The sequence below is a fragment of the Gadus macrocephalus genome, chromosome 14, assembly GCF_031168955.1.
Source record: "Gadus macrocephalus chromosome 14, ASM3116895v1".
Classification (NCBI taxonomy): domain Eukaryota; kingdom Metazoa; phylum Chordata; class Actinopteri; order Gadiformes; family Gadidae; genus Gadus; species Gadus macrocephalus.
Window position 1 is genome coordinate 3459846 of NC_082395.1, and position 18873 is coordinate 3478718.

At 46.0% G+C, this 18873-nt stretch overlaps 1 protein-coding gene and 1 long non-coding RNA gene across 2 annotated transcripts in view; one reads left to right on the forward strand and one right to left on the reverse strand.

Moving 5' to 3' along the window:
* Positions 1–158: 158 nt before the first annotated feature.
* Positions 159–18873, reverse strand: part of slc7a10a (solute carrier family 7 member 10a) — a 26953-nt gene continuing 8238 nt past the window's right edge. Inside the window, exons 4-11 of the mRNA XM_060072245.1 lie at positions 7048–7173; positions 5583–5736; positions 4602–4725; positions 4053–4156; positions 3639–3735; positions 2645–2794; positions 1189–1366; positions 159–468 (exon numbers count right to left, since the gene is read on the reverse strand). Coding sequence (XP_059928228.1) covers positions 368–468; positions 1189–1366; positions 2645–2794; positions 3639–3735; positions 4053–4156; positions 4602–4725; positions 5583–5736; positions 7048–7173 — 1034 coding nt within the window. The 3' untranslated portion in view covers positions 159–367. The remainder of the gene's footprint in view (positions 469–1188; positions 1367–2644; positions 2795–3638; positions 3736–4052; positions 4157–4601; positions 4726–5582; positions 5737–7047; positions 7174–18873) is intronic.
* Positions 6020–18873, forward strand: part of LOC132472566 (uncharacterized) — a 15248-nt gene continuing 2394 nt past the window's right edge. Inside the window, exons 1-2 of the long non-coding RNA XR_009529102.1 lie at positions 6020–6833; positions 7056–7163. This is a non-coding gene — a long non-coding RNA (uncharacterized LOC132472566). The remainder of the gene's footprint in view (positions 6834–7055; positions 7164–18873) is intronic.

Here is an 18873-nt window from a genome sequence, read left to right on the forward strand (position 1 = left end):
GTTCCTATGGTTACCGGTATTGCGCGTTCCAACGGTTTATTAGGTTTCTAATAAATCGCTGTCTAATCAATACTTCATTCACTGCCTCTTCCGTGGTCATTACAATATTATGAATAGACTGCGTCGGGTTCTCCGACGTCTCTCCCTCTTGGCCTGCCCATAACAGCTTTGAATATTATGGGCTGCCTAATATTCGTTCGAATTTTGATTTTTTTTTTGTTATTCGAATTACATTCGAATAACGAAGTTCGGAGTCAAGGCCCTAACGCACACACACACACAGGGAGAATGTGACGAGAACCACTGGCATAGGATCAGAGCGCTCCGGTCGGGGTCAGGGGTCACGGGTCGGGGGTCAGGGGGCGGGTCAGTCGCTGGCCTTGGACGGGGCGAGGGGTACCAGCTCCAGCGGGTCGTCCTGGGGGAACACCACGTAGCACAGCTTCTGGCCCACGTAGGTGACCCGCTCTGCAACACAACACACGCCTCTGGGTCAGGTTTACCCACACACACACACACTCGCATGCACGCAAACACGCACGTACACACGCACAAACACACAGACACACAGGAAGGGCCACAGACAGGAAGGGCCACAGACAGGAAGACCTACAGACAGGAAGACCTACAGACAGGAAGACACACAGACAGGAAGACCTACAGACAGGAAGACCTAAAGACAGGAAGACCTACAGACAGGAAGACACACAGACAGGAAGCCCTACAGACAGGAAGACCTACAGACAGGAAGACCTACAGACAGGAAGACCTACAGACAGGAAGACACCCAGACAGGAAGACCTACAGACAGGAAGACGCCCAGACAGGAAGACGCCCAGACAGGAAGACACACAGACAGGAAGGGGCCCAGAGAGGAAGACATCTAGACAGGAAGACCTATAGACAGGAAGACCTACAGACAGGAAGACACACAGACAGGAAGGGGCCCAGAGAGGAAGACATCTAGACAGGAAGTGGCCAAGACAGGAAGACACCCAGACAGGAAGACACCTAGACAGGAAGTGTCCACACAGGAAGTGTCCACACAGGAACGGCCCCGACCGGAAAGGCCCAGACAGGAAGACACCCAGGCAGGAAGACAACCAGACAGGAAGGACAGAGACAAGAAGGGCTCCATTCACGAAGGGCCCAAGAAGTCTGCAGAGAGAGCGGTGTTAGTGGACTCACCCAGGGTGCTGTACACCCATTTGGGCTTGTTTTTCCAGACGACGCCCAGGAAGTAGACGGGCACGCCGGTCAGCATGATGACCATGCCCAGGCCGCACACCACGGGCTCAGAGTACATGCTGAAGCCCAGCAGCACGGCCCAGAACACCATGTAGCTGATGGGGATCAGCAGGTTCACCTGCTCGGACACCAGAGCGTTACCACAGAACCGAAGACCACGCGAGCGAGACGGTAAAACATTTGTATATTTTGTTTTGGAATTTCATCTTTTGGTATTTGATAGATGGCATCTGTTCAAAGGTCTGCTAAATGACTGACTCTCTGAGTCTGACTGGATATCACTTATATTGTTAAATATCATTAGATTATATATATAAACCAGAGTTGTCTGACATAATTCCCATATCCTGTTTTGGTCCTTATTACAGTATTAGGCAAACACGCTTTCAACATCTCCTAAACCCAAAGGGCCATTTATAACTATTTTATCATTATGTTTGCAGGGAAATTCATTAAGGAGCAGGTAGGGGTTAGACAGTACAGAGACAGGTCATTAAGGAGCAGGTAGGGGTTATACAGTACAGAGACAGGTCATTAAGGAGTAGGGGTTGCACAGTACAGAGACAGGTCATTAAGGAGCAGGTAGGGGTTAGACAGTACAGAGACAGGTCATTAAGGAGCAGGTAGGGGTTAGACAGTACAGAGACAGGTCATTAAGGAGCAGGTAGGGGTTAGACAGTACAGAGACGGGTCATTAAGGAGGAGGTAGGGGTTAGACAGTACAGAGACAGGTCATTAAGGAGCAGGTGGGGTTAGACTGTACAGAGACAGGTCATTAAGGAGCAGGTAGGGGTTAGACAGTACAGACAGGTCATTAAGGAGCAGGTAGGGGTTAGACAGTACAGAGACAGGTCATTAAGGAGCAGGTAGGGGTTAGACAGTACAGACAGGTCACTAAGGAGCAGGTAGGGGTTAGACAGTACAGAGACAGGTCATTAAGGAGCAGGTAGGGGTTATACAGTACAGAGACAGGTCATTAAGGAGCAGGTGGGGGTTAGACTGTACAGAGACAGGTCATTAAGGAGCAGGTAGGGGTTAGACAGTACAGACAGGTCATTAAGGAGCAGGTAGGGGTTAGACAGTACAGAGACAGGTCATTAAGGAGCAGGTAGGGGTTAGACAGTACAGAGACAGGTCATTAAGGAGCAGGTAGGGGTTAGACAGTGCAGAGACAGGTCATTAAGGAGCAGGTAGGGGTTAGACAGTACAGAGACAGGTCATTAAGGAGCAGGTAGGGGTTAGACAGTACAGAGACAGGTCATTAAGGAGCAGGTAGGGGTTAGACAGTGCAGAGACAGGTCATTAAGGAGCAGGTAGGAGTTATACAGTACAGAGACAGGTCATTAGAAAGGTAGGGGTTAGACAGTACAGAGACATAGAGAGAGGTGCTGTTCACCTTGATGGGCCTCATGATGTTGGGCTTCTTCCAGCGCAGGTAGAGCAGTGCGGCGATGGTGACCCCGTAGGACAGGTAGTTGATGAAGGACACGTAGTTGATGAGGTTGTGGGTCTCACCGATGCACAGGATGAAGATGGTGGCGATGCACTGAGGAGAACCGAAGAAGAACCGCCCAGGGTCAAAGGTCACACACAGGGCTGTCCTGGTGTTTGGTCATGTATTGTTCGTGAAGAAACAACAGTTTTATTAAGCACGGTTATGTTTTCTGTTTATTACGGGTTATTGAAGAGATGCGATGAAGCCTTGAAATATTGGCTTTGTGTTTGTCGTTGTCAGATATGAAACCAAAATCAAGCTGGGTAGTTTTAACAATATTTAATGTTGTGTGAGAAAGCAGGGGGGAGCTGAAACATGAGCCCTGAGGTGCTGGCCTGTAAACCAGAGCAATGTTTTAGCAGCTTCAGCACTAGCAGCTCAACACAAATAATCCAGGAAGAGATACGCTCAGCCTCGCAGACTCTTTAGTATTAAAGTACTGAAGGCTAACATACTTGGCCTTAAAGTACTGAGTCAGACATAAAGAGTCTTACTACTACTACGTGTGTCTGGGTTAGAGTCCTAGAATCTGGGTTAGAGTCCTAGAATAGAAATTGACTAGAATCCGGGTTGGAGTCCCAGAGAAAGGACCAAGTTACTTGAGGTCCGGTTGGAGTCCCGACGTGGGTACCAGAGAGACTGTTGATCTGATCTTAAATATATTGCACTTTCTATTTTACTAATTTCTTTGCATATGTTTTCTTTTACTTATCTATTATTTAATGACAATGTTTATACGTGAAGCACTTTGAGTCTGCCTTGTGTATGAAAAGTGCTATATAAATAAGGTGGCCTTGCCTCGCCTTGCCTACTAGCTCTCTCGCCCAGCCACACAGAGCGACACAGAGCGCTGGAGACCCTGCTGGGGGTCTGGCTGGGAGGGGGCAGTACTCACACAGAGCAGCAGAGCAGGGATGGGGGTGCAGTTCTTCAGGTGGATCATGGCCAGTAGGTAGGGCAGGTGGCCCTCCCTGGCCCCTGAGAAACACAGCCTGGAGGGAGGGAGAGCAGAACACAGGCTCACAGGAGGAAGAGACGCCTCCATGGTCAGATCCGAATGTGTGTGTGTGTGTGTGTGTGTGTGTTTACATGTGTTTGTGTGCCTATATGCGTGTGTTTCTTTGTTTATGTGTTTGTGTGTGTGTGTGTGTGTGTGTGTGTGTGTGTGTTTACATGTATGTGTGCGTTTGTGAGTGTATACATTTGTGTGGTGTGTGTGTGTCTACATGTGTGTCTGTGTGTGTGCATTTGAGAGTATGTATACATGTGTGTTTGTGTAAATGTGTGTGTGTGTATGTCCTCCACTTACCTGGAAGAGGTGAACAGGTATCCGTTGATCCCTCCGAAGGTGGACAGAGCCACAGAGATGGGCATCACCCAGGAGAACATCCCCAGCAGCTTCTCTCCAAATGTCTGCACTCACGCACGCACACACACACACACACACACACACACACACACACACACACACACACACACACACACACACACACACACACACACACACACACAGAAATTGATCAAACATAAAATTCGTGAGTGAAAATCCCAGACATCATATAAAAGAGAGTTAGGGTTAGAATTTTGCATGATCAGCTATCGTCATGGGAACCATGTATTGTTTGGACTTTAAATTGAGGTAAACGTCCAGCTTCACCTTGGATTCAAAAACTATGAGATAGAAATAAAACCGCTTTGGGCCGAGAGTTCTATGAAGGAAAGGGGGCATGTTATTCCCATAGCTACAGCCTTAAAAATGAAAGTACATCAAAAGAGTATAATATGTATATATATGGTATATTATGGGCTGGTGCAGTTTATTATGTATCTGGTGCAGTATATTATGGGATGTACGAACCACGGCCACTGCGTTGGAAGCCAGCAGCTCCTCTGGCGTCATGGAGGAGAAGTATGCGATGTTGGTCAGGGTGTAGACCAGCGTCACCAAGGGGATGGAGATGTAGATCGCCCGGGGCAGGTTCCTGGACAGCATCACCGATCAGACTATTGATCTCTGATCGGACACTATTGATCACTGATCAAACACTGTTTATCCCTGATCAAACACTGTTGTTCCCTGATCACACAATATTGATCACTGATCAGACACTATTGATCACTGATTAACCACAATTGATCACTGATCGAACACTATTGATCACTGATCTACACTATCATTAACCGATCAGTATCAATGACTGATCGGTCAATATCGATCACTGATCAGACACTATCTACTCCGTGATTGATTATGTCTGATAATTGATTTACACTAACAATTATATTAATTATCAATCATGTTTATACAAAATTATCACTACTGTGGTTGGAACTTCTGATAGGTATGTATCAGACATTATCAATCAACAAATAACATCAACCACACATTATACATTATCAATCATCAGATAATATCAACCAAAAATCACACATGGTTAATCAAGCTGCATAATGTATCAATTGCAGATATTAACAATAACAATAACAAATATTATTAGGGACTCATTCTATATCATGGGGATTAAATACGTCATTGGTGATATATCAGCGATTATCCAGTCATGACCTGCATGGTGTTCATAGTTACAACAGCAGGGGGAGCTGCAGGGTTAAGGTTAGAGCTTTAAGAGTTTAAAACTTAGACGAGAATAATTCATTCATTTCAGAGGGAAGACTGTGTGTATGTGTGTGTGTGTTGTGTTTGTGTGTATACTCCTTCTGTATGAAAAAGTGTGTGTGTGTGTGTATTGGTGTACTTTTTGCGTGTGTGGCCGCGAGTGAACTCTGTACTTGGAAGCACGTTTCTGCGTGTGCGTGCGGGGGTGTGTGCTTGGCATACTTGCGCGGCTCCACCACCTCCTCGGTGACGTAGTTGAGGAAGTTCCAGCCGCTGAAGGCGAAGGAGGCCTGGAGGAATGCCAGCGCCACCTGACCCACGGACGGCTCCTTCAGGAACTCGAACGCCACGCTGGGCACAAGGTTGTCGCCGTAGCCTGCCAAAGAGAACCCCCAGTTAGACCACCAATCACAGGGCTGTTTACCACCTAGGCGGGTCAGGTCCAAGCAGGGTGAAATGGCAGTTAGCCATCATGCTGTCTACTGTTGGAGCCAATTACCAACAGAAATTAAATCTGCCCCTACTGTTACATGTTTTAAAAATAAATTAAAAACTCTATTGCTTTCAATTAATCTTGTTTTTGTTTTGTTTCATTCTGTTGTTACTTGAATAATTATATATATATATTTGTATTATTTGTTAATTTATATATATATATATATATTTCATTCTATTTTTTTTTGTTTTTTTTTAAAGCACTTTGAATAACCACTGTGTCTGATACTGTGCTATACAAATCATTTTTACTTTTACTTTGACTTTCACCACCTTAGCCCTGGTAACCCCTTCACTACCACACTGTTAACCCCTTCACTAGCACCACGTTAGCCCTGTTAACCCCTTCACTAGCACACTGTTAACCCCTTCACTAGCACCACGTTAGCACTGTTAACCCCTTCACTAGCACACTGTTAACCCCTTCACTAGCACCACGTTAGCACTGTTAACCCCTTCATCAGCACCATGTTAGCCCTGTTAACCCCTTCACTACCACCTGGTCAGAGGATCTCATTACTCATTCATTGTGTGTGTGCTTGCGTGTGTGTGTGAGAGAGAGAGAGAGAGAGAGAGAGAGAGAGAGAGAGAGAGAGAGTGTGTGTGTGTGTGTGCGTGTTTGTGTGTATGCGTGTGCATGTGCGTGCGTGTTTGTGTGTTGTGTATGAGTGTGTGTGTGATGTGTTGTGTTTGTGCAAGTGCGTGCGTGTTACGAACCCCCATTTATATTAAGTTGGTATTCATTTTTGGCACCCCCTGCTGGGGCAGGTATTTCTGTTTCCCCCTTTCTCCCTGTGGTCGCAGGCTAACGACTGATTCCAGGCACCTGATACCTCCCTACTTAAGGAGGTCCACCTGCGGTAGTGCGCTCTCTCTCTTCCACCTCCTGAAACCCAAAGGATCGGGCAACCGGCTCCTGGCTTCGCCACCGTCTTTCGTGGTTTCATCACTATCATCCCCTGCGTTGGGATCATGATTGTTGGCCTTTTTCGGATTAATTGACGGGTTAATAATAAACACCCCTGCTTTTGCTAATACCGTCTCTTGGTCCATTAATTCATGTTCAGCGCCTATCATGGGCCGTAACAGTGCATGTGTTGTGTGTGTTGTGGGTGCGTGGGTGTGTGTTGTGTGTGCGCGTGTGTGGGGTGTGGGTGTGCGTGTGGTGTGTGTGTGTGTGTGTGTGCGTTACCTCTGCAGATCTGGACCAGCCCCACCACGATGATGAGGCCCAGAGCGAGGAGCTTCGCCACGGTGAAGACGTCCTGGATCCGGGTGGCCCAACGAACGCTGGAGCAGTTCACCCAGGTGAGGAACACTGGAACACACACACACACACACACACACACACACACACACACACACACACACACACACACACACACACACACACACACACACACACACAGGTGAGGAACACTGGAACACACACACTTGGACCTTGGTGTTAGCCTCCTTCGTGAGGTTTAAGGACATGAGCGTACACAAAGAAACATTTACTCAGAAGTGCATTTATGCTGTTCTGCGAAATTGAACTGTGTTAAATCGAATGTGCCGCTCTTGCGCTCGCTCTCGCGCTCGCTCTCGCTCTCTCTCAGGTCGGGGAGAAGCATGGAAACCTTCTCTGCCCTTTCTCCTGTGTCGGAGAACGAAACAACAGCATCCAGGATGTCAACACCGTCCTGGACCAAAGGGTCATTCCCTGAGTGACGTAGGGACCAGCTCTTCAAGGAACTTGCTCTTGCTGTGTCCAATGAGGAGGTGTTTGGCAACTTCTACGCATTCATTCGGAGAACCATGCATGGGAGTGATGTTGGCAGTGTGGAGCAGAGACCTCTGGTTCATGGAAATCACAGTAAGAATTCTTAACAGCGGAGTTTGAAGAGGAACACATATTTGAATGGCAGCATGTTTACGTGTCACGATTGCAAGGTACACCACAAAATTATTGTGCGTTGTGTTATTTAGACGTTTGAAGATTCAGCCCGGTTTGTGCTAGGAAGGTCTTTGCGTTTGAACTGTGGAGGGCCTCGATATCAGTTTATGAATTGGTCGTAGTGCGCTTGCCTCATTAATACACTGAATCCTTTGCAAGTTGGTGTCTCGTATATTTTGTAATTGATATGTATTGGAACATTCTACACTTGATGGCGCGCGCACACGCACACACACACACACACACACACACACACACACACACACACACACACACACACACACACACACACACACACACACACACACACACACACACACACACACTCAGTTCACCTAAAAGAGTAAGACTAGATTATTCACACACGCACACAGACACACAGACAGTTCACCCAAGTGAGTGACAGAACCGCGGGTGAAGCCGGGGCCACGGCCCCTCACGGCCACGGCCACGGCCCCTCACAGTGCCCGCGGCAAGCCGCAGGAGGCGCTGTCGCAGCCGGTTCTCAGAAACATTCCCGCCTATGTCGGTGCTCAGAAACATTCCCGCCTTTGTCCCACAACAACCTTTTCCACGCCCCATCTCACGGAGCGCACGCACATGCGCTCCGTGCGTTCTCACGCTCCTTACGTGAGAATGCACATCAGTCACTCACTGACTGTCACCAGGTCTTAACCTTAAAAGAACCTGTCTGCCTCTCAACTGTCGCCTGTTCTTCCCCTGGACACACCTGCTCCATCGGTATTCTATGGAATCGTGCCTGAGGAAGGTCCTCCTCTGGTTTGTGTTTAGCCTTAGGGGGTTCTTAGTTAGTTTTCAGCTATAGTTAGTTTTGAATCTTGTTGGTTCTATGAGTTGTATTTTTTTGCCTGTTGTCTTTAAAGGCAATAAAGATTCGAGAGAGAGGTCTCTCTCTCTCTGTACCTGGACCCTGGTTAACCAAAAGATTGAGGTATACAGTGAGGTATACTTGAAAGCGTACACACACACACACACACACACACACACACACACACACACACACACACACACACACACACACACACACACACACACACACACACACACACACACGGGTGAGAGAAATGAGAAGCCCACAGATATCCGGCCATATTGTGCTATTTCCTTCACTTCTACTTCCGGTGGGTGTATGGGTGTGCCAGTCTTTCATTTCTGTCATTTCTTTCTGAGATTATCTGTGTGGGTATAACAGTGAGTTATGTGTGTAATTGGGTCTCACTAAACCCCTACAAGACAGAACAAGCTGAGAGAAGTGAATCATAGTTACCAGGTTGTTTTTCAGTGGAGGAGACGTGTCAACTGAAACAAGCCTCATATTATGTAGCTGTAGATGTGTGTACTGATTATGAAGGTATTATTGTAGCAAAAGTCTTTAGCACCTGTAACTGCAGAATTTGAATGCGTACACTAAAGTCACAGTAAATTTGAAGTCGTATATATTTATTTTGCATGTGTACTCTAAAGTCACAAATGTGTAACAGTACATTTGTAGTCGTAAAAAATATATAAATATTTTTTATACCATTGTAAACACAAAATAGGGTCTACGAGTACGCTAATCTGTGTTACAGGTGCACAAATCCTTTTGCTACAATTATTGCAGCGCAGTTGGTGCAAAACACATTCGCACACCCGTGTTTCATAATCTGAGAACATGCCCAAAAGGTGTGCATTCGTAAACCCAAATTTGAACAAATGCATCAGAAGTTGCACATCTGTGAACGCTATGTTAATTCAGCATTTTAATGAGCGAGCACAAAACCATTTTACAACTGCTCGAATCTGCTCCTGCAAGTCTCAGCTGTGGGTTTTTTTGCAGGTTGTTTTGCAACACCCCTAGGTGGTAAATGCGTAGCAAAAGTATTCGTATCCGTAGATGACAGAGCGTCCGTGAGCGGGACAAAATAGTCCCGCCCATAATTTAAAATCCAATGAAAATCGCCGGCAGGGATGCATTTCTCAAATTACACTGGGACCCACCCCGTGCCAGTCATGGAGCTATAAAGATCGCAGCATACTCAGTACGGGATACGTTTATTTCTGGAGAAGTGAAGAGGGCGTCCTACTGAACGGAGATGGGTATCCTGTTAAATGAAATGACTTAGTTCAAGTGAATTCCCCCCAAAGTATTTCATTAACATGCCGCAAATGTCCTTGAATGTATTTTAATGGTCGCCATAACATAAATTCAGAAATGTTAATGCAATACTTTGGGGAGAATTCCCTTGAACTAAGTCATTTAATTTTACATAATGTAGGATACCCACCTCCGTTCAGTAGGACGCCCTCTTCACTTCTCCAGAAAGAAACGTACCCGCGCTAAGAATGCTGCGATCTTTATAGCTCCATGGCTGGCACGCGATGGGTCCCAGTCAGGGACGGCTGGTATAAATGGGCTAACAGGGCTAAGCCCTCTTACAGTGAAAATAAAAAAAATATTATTAAAAACTTAGAACATATTGTTTTAAATTTTGGTAGAACCTAAAGGAGCAACAGCACCAAAAAGTGACAGAAAAACCCAGGATATATATATCTTCGTTTTTTTCCTGTGAATGGGCTAAATGTATTCAGCCCAAGCGCAGTAGCGTAAGCTTCCATTGACGTTTGATTGACAGGTGCCCTGACACGCCCCCTTCATATGCTTCCCATTTGGGCTAAATTAGTTTAGCCCAAAGGCTGACCTAGCACAGTAGCTACAGTACAGTGTCCTTCGACTAATCACAGCACAGTAGCGCAAGTGCAGTATGGCGGGCGTTAGCATGAAAATGAATGAAGTGGATTATTTACTTTCTAATCGGTTTTCTTTAATGTCTTTGGAGGAAAAATTGGAAGTGAAAAGATTGGGGACACATCAACCAAACGATGTACAGATTTACTGTCAGGAGTGCGGTCAGAATATGGCCGGTAATAGTGCATTTGTAAGCGGGTCAACTACGTTTCGTATCGAAACATTTAAAAAGCTGTCTAAATAACCCAACATGACGTGACAAGTGTGTAGAGATAGTGGCCCCTCTCCAAGCTGCATTTCAGCGACAGGCAACAATAAGGTTCTCTAAGGAATCGGAAATGATCTCATTTAATGAGTTGCCATTCTCAATTTAAATCCGAAATTATTCTCATGAAGAGAAATGGATTAAACATCAACCCGACGTAGGCCTATAGCAATGAGATGGCATGTGCACAATTCATTGCAGTAGGCCTAATGGGCGACACCTTAAAGCAAAAGACAGCTGCGGACGTCGGAAACGCCACATAGGCCTACATGTCCTTCATGATTGACGGCGACACAGAAGTCTCTACCAAAGAGTGTGTGATCGTCTACAGCCGCATTTTGCGCAAAGGGAGACCAGTCAACATTTTAATTGTGTAATACTTTAAGCACAAAAAAAGTTTGATTTTGCTTAATGGTTTAGTTCGAAATGTTCAATTTCAGCTCAGTGAAGCACTTTAAACACCTTATTTTTCTTTTTATTTATAATTGTGCTTCAAATAAAGAAATGCCTTTCTCTACACCTTAATCTTGTTTAAAAATCATTCACATTATATGAAAGTTATGAACAGAGATATAAAGGTGACCTCATGGCGTCTGGAGCCCTGTGAAGTATTGATAAATGTAATGCATTCTTTAGCCCACCCACCCAAAATCACCACCAGCCGTCACTGTAATTTGAGAAATGCATCCCGGCCGGTGATTTTCATTGGATTAGGAAATTATGGGCGGGACTATTTTGTCCCGCTCACGGACGCTCTGTCATCTACGGATACGAATACTTTTGCTACACATTTACCACCTAGGGGTGTTGCAAAACAACCTGCAAAAAACCCCACAGCTGAGACTTGCAGGAGCAGATTCGAGCAGTTGTAAAATGGTTTTGTGCTCGCTCATTAAAATGCTGAATTAACATAGCGTTCACAGATGTGCAACTTCTGATGCATTTGTTCAAATTTGGGTTTACGAATGCACACCTTTTGGGCATGTTCTCAGATTATGAAACACGGGTGTGCGAATGTGTTTTGCACCAACTGCGCTGCAATAATTGTAGCAAAAGGATTTGTGCACCTGTAACACAGATTAGCGTAGGCCTACTCGTAGACCCTATTTTGTGTTTACAATGGTATAAAAAATATTTATATATTTTTTACGACTACAAATGTACTGTTACACATTTGTGACTTTAGAGTACACATGCAAAATAAATATATACGACTTCAAATTTACTGTGACTTTAGTGTACGCATTCAAATTCTGCAGTTACAGGTGCTAAAGACTTTTGCTACAATAATACCTTCATAACTGATGTATATGCATGATATGTAGATCTATGCATATGTATGTGGATGTACAGATGTATTTATTATTTATTTTTATTATTAGAAATGTGGAGGATGTTGTAAATGTAAAAAATAACTCAGATTAACATATCCTACAACAAAGTATAAAAAAATATATATGTAGCTGTACACTCTGTAAACTAAAACCTTATCATGTAAACTAATGTGCTACTAAAGAAGGTAGAAGGAAACGGCAGAGGGTGGAGGGTAGATGGAGAAGGTTGGAGGGTGGATGGAGAAGGGTGGAGGGTAGGGGGTTTAGGGTGGAGGGTATAGTGGGTAGAGGGTTTAGGGTGGAGGGTAGAGTGGGTAGAGGGTTTAGGAGGGAGCTAGACAGGGTAGAGGGTGGAGGGAAGAGGGTGGATGGTTAAACCTCATCCATCACCAGAACCAAGACAAGGAAACCCACCTCCTTTAGGGGACCGGACCTGTCAGAACCTCCTGCACACACACACACACACACACACACACACACACACACACACACACACACACACACACACACACACACACACACACACACACACACACACACACACACACACACACAGGGGGGCGTCCGGTCACTAGATTCTTGGCCGTTCTGTCCGTACCAGACTCGCCTCCGCGACATTGTGGTGTTTTACAGAAACCCGGGGGGAGGAACAGCGACTTCCGCTCACGCACACAGACACACACACACACACACACACACACACACACACACACACACACTCCCCATGTCACTGTGTGGGCTGACAGGTACGAGGATTAAAGACCTCTGTGGTACAGAACTCAACCAGCACCAGAATACTAAACGCACACGCACTCACACTCACACACACACACACACAAACACACACACACACACACCCACTCGGTAACAGGACAAGAGGATCTCTAGCAGACTAACATAGTACCACAGCACCAACAAAGTACTACAATACTAGAATAGTACCACGAAAGGTAGTCCGTACATAGTACCACACTACTTAGTATCACAGTATTAAGGTAATACCAGAGTACTAACATCGTACCGACATAATACCACAGTACTAGCGTAGTTCCAACAACGTACCATAGTGGTACCACAGTATTAACATAGTACTTACATAGTACCACCTTAAGGTCGTACCACAGGACTACCATAGCACTAACATAGTGACACAGTTCCAAGGCAGAAACAACATAGTACCACAGTACTCAGGAAGTAGCACAGTAATACCCAAGTACTAATATTTGAACACAGTACCAAGGTATAACTAACATAGTACCACGGTACCCAGGTAGTACCACAGCACTAATGTAGTACTAACATTAGGAACACAGTATGCACTGGCTAAGTTCCAAAGAGGTTGAAATCTGATCTTTTAATTTTCTGCCACGTGGAGCTGCTGGAACGTTGTGGAGCCGACTCGCTGCTTTCCACCGCAGCTCAGAGAGAATCCCAGAATTAAAGCTTCCAACCAACCCTGGAGGGCTGATTATGGTCCCACGTTCACGCAGCGCAATGGCCACGCGGACGCTTCGACGCAGTGCTGGACCTGTATGGTTCTGCGTCGGGCTTTAGTGAGCGGACCGATCTCAGCCCTCGCTGAGTGCGTCGCTTCGGCGGAAGGTTAAAAAGATTTGGGGCGGCGCACGTCAGGCCCTTGCGGTTCGACGCGAGGAGTCCGTAACCCCCCTTGCGTTGCGTGAACGTGGGACCATAATCAGCCCTTGAAGGAGCTCTAACACCTGATGGGGAGCAGGTTTAAGATTTGAAGAAGCTGGTAAAGAAAACTGACAGATTAGTCCACCTATATAGGCTAGTAAAGACTGGCTTATGCTCCATCCTTTCACCAAAGTATGCATTTAGAGGATGCATTTATAATGAGAGATTCACGCTATAATCCAAGTTTGCGGATCTGGGGTATTATGTCGGTGGGCATTCTTTGTTACATCCATGTTCTGGGGACATGAAAAAATACAATTTAGAAATCAGCGTTCAGTGAGTCCAAAACAAAACTGTGATGCAACTGCACATGTCATGCTATCAAAAGCAACCTATCCTTTCCATGCACGATAACTAAAAATGGACTATCACTCTTTTGGAGAAAGTTGGCATCCAAAACAACAGTGTTGAGATATATCTGCAAAGGTCATGTTATCAAAGCAACCTATATTAATTGACTGCTGTGCATGTAGACATGGTTTGTAGTTGTACCTAAATGTACACATAGTGCTACCTCAACACTCCCGTTTAACACGTTATGTATTCGCATTACGCATTTTAATTACTATGATGGTACATCACTGTTTGTTAGAGCCAGCTGTTTGTAGCATGAATAGTAGTAAAACATTTTTGTTTGCAACTGACTTATTCGGTCTCGGTCAGCCAAAATAACATAAACTTATCTTGAAGTATTCTGCCCGCCTTAAGGTAATTTACATTGAATGTGATTGGTCATTTCGATTTTTTCCAAAATCAATAAAATCAATACAAATCATTTAGCTGAATGGGACAGTATGGGACAGCTGAATGGACATTGATGGTTTGTTTCAGATTTTAGATTAACTCTTATTCTGATTCATTTTTCATTTGCATGATTTAAGATAATTCAGTTGGTGGCTTTGAGTAATAGCATGCGCTCCAGCACGTGTGTGTGTGTGTGTGTGTGTGTGTGTGTGTGTGTGTGTGTGTGTGTGTGTGTGTGTGTGTGTGTGTGTGTGTGTGTGTGTGTGTGTGTGTGTGTGTGTGTGTGTGTGTGTGTGTGTGTGTGTGTGTGTGTGTGTGTGTGTGTGATAGAGTAAGGAGGTGGGCTCATCTAAATTTGTTGTGTGCAGCCTTATATTACCAAGCCATGTGATGTAACCACTAATGAGAACCAGACACCAACGTGACGAGAACGGTTATTCTAATACGTCTACGAATACGAAGTCCTGCCTGAGGTCACATGATCTGCATGTTCATGACGTGGTCACATGACATGGTCACATGACGTTACATACTGTGTGACAACTAGGGACCAGGGGATTTTCTTCTTCTACCCCTCAGCTAAACTTAGAAGGTCTACCAGCCCCCTAAAAGGTTGCACATTCCAGATCCAGCGTTCCGCACAGGATGTGTCACTATGTGCACATGCTCAGTTTGAGTGGAGCTTAGAGGATTCCGCTGGTATCTCTACATTCCATATGATGGAGTAGGCAACCCCCCCCCCCCCCCCCCCCCCCCAGCCTCCCACTCTCTTCTTTGTGTAGTTTGTCCTTCCCTTAAAGTCAGACACACTCTAGAAAATTCAGCTTCACCATCCCCTAAGTGTGAGTGTATGGAAATTGGTCTTCTGTTTTGGCTAGGCAGCAAACGAAAGAGTCTTATTAAATCATGAAAGTTATTGGGTAATTCAACAAAGATTCAAATATAGGACAGGTTTGTGTGCATACATTTGAGTGCATACATTTCTAAGCTTGTGTGGCCACAGTGCAACGCAAAGCACAAACCCCTTAGCCTCACCGCTAAGATAGACAGGAACAATGTTTCCAATAGAAATGTAATCTAGAAGTATAACACAACTTCTAAAGATTTACTGGCTTTATCATGTATTTATCTTGCATTGTTGACGATTGGTGATAAAGGATTGTACATTGTATCACTGAGGTGGTGCTCGGCGCTTCGTGATAAACTCCCAGTAGACGTCCCCTTCAATAAATTCTCCCCAAAATTCGAAAATATATATTTTTTTCTTTTGGGATACAATTTATATTTGTTACCATCCATTGTTGCACCTTGCTCGAGACGAAGAGAAATATGGCCGCCGCATGTTTTTCCTGTCTATTTATGAGCCAACGTCAGGAACTTCAACATGCATCCTAGCAACGCGCCAGAGAAGACGACAAGATGTCCAACTGGTTGTTGTCATGGTTCCATCACTGCCGATCGGAGCTGCATCCGAGGAATACCTAAAACTATGGCAGAGTCCTTTTTTCTCCCGGGAATGAATGCTGATTGTGACCTTTTCAACTAAATGAAATTCCAGATTTTATTAGGTGTAAGTGGGTTCAGTCCAGCTGGAAATGGGCTATAAACTCACTGGAGAGACTCCACTGTTAAGGCTCCCCTTCAAAACATGCCCTTTAATATACTCCCTGTAGTCATCTCCTTTAATAGGCTCATTGTACACTTCCCTTTTAGAGAGAGCAGAGGTGGAATGCTGCGCTCTGAACAACCTGTGGATTTTGCTCCAACATGCAGGATTATTTGAGTTTCGAGGATTATGGTGTAATGTTTTGTTCAGGCACAGTGGAGCTGACCTTCGACCCCCTTTGGGTGGCTTACTCGCACAACATGTCCTCAAGTTGAACAAGAAATATCAGTTTAGTAACAAATAGCAGCAAAGTCTGCGACAGAGTATTCTTTCTGCAGCCGTGATGGCGGGACATTATCAAATTGTGGAAATATTGATATTAGTTTCACACTTCATATTCCATCAGACCAACTGAACACTAGCTCACTGAACGCTAGCTCACTGAATGTTAGCTCACTGGACGCTAGCTCACTGAATGTTAGCTCACTGGACGCTAGCTCACTGAACGCTAGCTCACTGAACGCTAGCTCACTGAATGTTAGCTCACTGGACGCTAGCTAACTGAACGCTAGCTCACTGAACGCTAGCTCACTGAACGCTAGCTCACTGAACGCTAGCTCACTGAACGCTAGCTCACTGAATGTTAGCTCACTGGACGCTAGCTCACTGAACGCTAGCTCACTGAACATTAGCTCACTGAATGTTAGCGCCTTGAACGCTAGCTCATCAAGATCAACTGAAATCTAGCTCACTGAACGCTGGCTCACTGAATGTTAGCTCCTTGAACGCTAGCTCATCAAGACCAACTGAACGCTAGCTCACTGAACGTTAGCTCACTGAATGTTGGCTCCTCGAACGCCGGCTCATCAAGACAAATTGAACGCTAGCTCACTGAACGCTAGCTCATTGAACGCTAGCTCATCAAGACCAACTGAACGCTAGCTCACTGAACGCTAGCTCACTGAACGCTAGCTCACTGAACGCTAGCTAATCCAGACCAACAGAACGCTAGCTCACTGAACGCTAGCTCACTGAACGCTAGCTCATCCAGACCAACTGAATCAGAAATAGACACAGGAAGTTGGGAGGAAGGTTTCAGTATGTGCGAGGGGTCTCGCTGTCTCCCGGGGGATTGTTCTCCAAGATCTACCGCATAGCCGATGACATCATTAACCGAGAACAAAACCAGGAGTCCATCACGACCACCGAGGCAGAGCCCGCCGGACCCCCTAGCCGTCAGCCAATGGGAGCCTCCGTCAGTGATTTGTTGTCCCCGCCCCGCCCACTCACCCTTTCTCATGTGCTCGGTGACAGGGGAGTCACAGCAACCATCACCAAAACAAAGAACAAAGGAAGAGACACGCCCTCTGATTAGAGGAACATCCAAAGACTGGCACCATTATGTAGTCTGACACGGATACTGACACACACGCACACACACACACACACACACACACACACACACACACACACACACACACACACACACACACACACACAGCCCACCAACCAGCATATTAGCCCACATTGTCATGCACGTGCACGCACATGCACATGGAAACACACACGGGCAAGCACACACACACATGGGTAGACAGACACACACACACAAAGACACACACTCTGTTGGCAAACCAGGCCGCAGTTGTAACATTCTGTCACCGAAAATAGGTTGTCAAGGCTCTCTAATGGTACCTCTCGCTCTCTCTGTCTGTCTGGTTCTCTCTCGCTCTCTCCTCACTTGTCTCTCTTCTCTTCTCTCTCTCCCCCCCTCGCTCTCTCTCCTCTCTTGCCTCTCTTCTCTTCTCTCTCTCCCCCCCTCGCTCTCTCTCCTCTCTTGTCTCTCTTCTCTTCTCTCTCTCCCCCTCGCTCTCTCTCCCCTATTGTCTCTCTTCTCTTCTCTCTCTCCCCCCCTCGCTCTCTCTCCCCTATTGTCTCTCTTCTCTTCTCTCTCTCCCTCCCTCGCTCTCTCTCCTCTCTTGCCTCTCTTCTCTTCTCTCTCTCCCCCTCGCTCTCTCTCCTCTCTTGTCGCTCTTCTCTTCTCTCCCTCTTCCTCGCTCTCTCTCCTCTCTTGTCTCTCTTCTCTCCCTCTTCCTCGCTCTCTCTCCTCTCTTGTCTCTCTTCTCTCCCTCTTCCTCGCTCTCTCTCCTCTCTTGTCTCTCTTCTCTCCCTCTTCCTCGCTCTATCTTGTCTCTTGTCTCTTGTCTCTTTTCTCTCTCTCTCTTCCTAAGGCAGAACCTATCTTATGTCTGACTTCATGGCAGTATGCCAGGGATGGCTGAGATGTGATCGGTCTGTTCCTGCAGCCATGATGATTAAACACAGACTGAGAGGATGTGGCCCCCGTTCAGGGGGATGTACTGTGGTGTAGGATGGTGTTATGTTGTGTAGGGTGGTGTAATGTTGTGTAGGGTGGTGTTATGTTGTGTAGGGTGGTGTAATGTGGGGCGTCAGGGGGGTCTAGAGGGGAGTAGGTTTGTCTTGGGGGTGTAGGGTGGAGTAATGTGGTTCAAGGTGGTGTAGTGTGGTGCAGGCTGGTGTGATGTGGTGGTAATCTGGTGGAGGTGGAGGTAATGAGGTGGAGACGGTGGTGTGATGTGGTGGGGGTGGAGGTAATGAGGTGGAGGTGGAGGTAATGAGGTGGAGGTGGAGGTAATGAGGTGGAGACGGTGGTGATGAGGTGGTG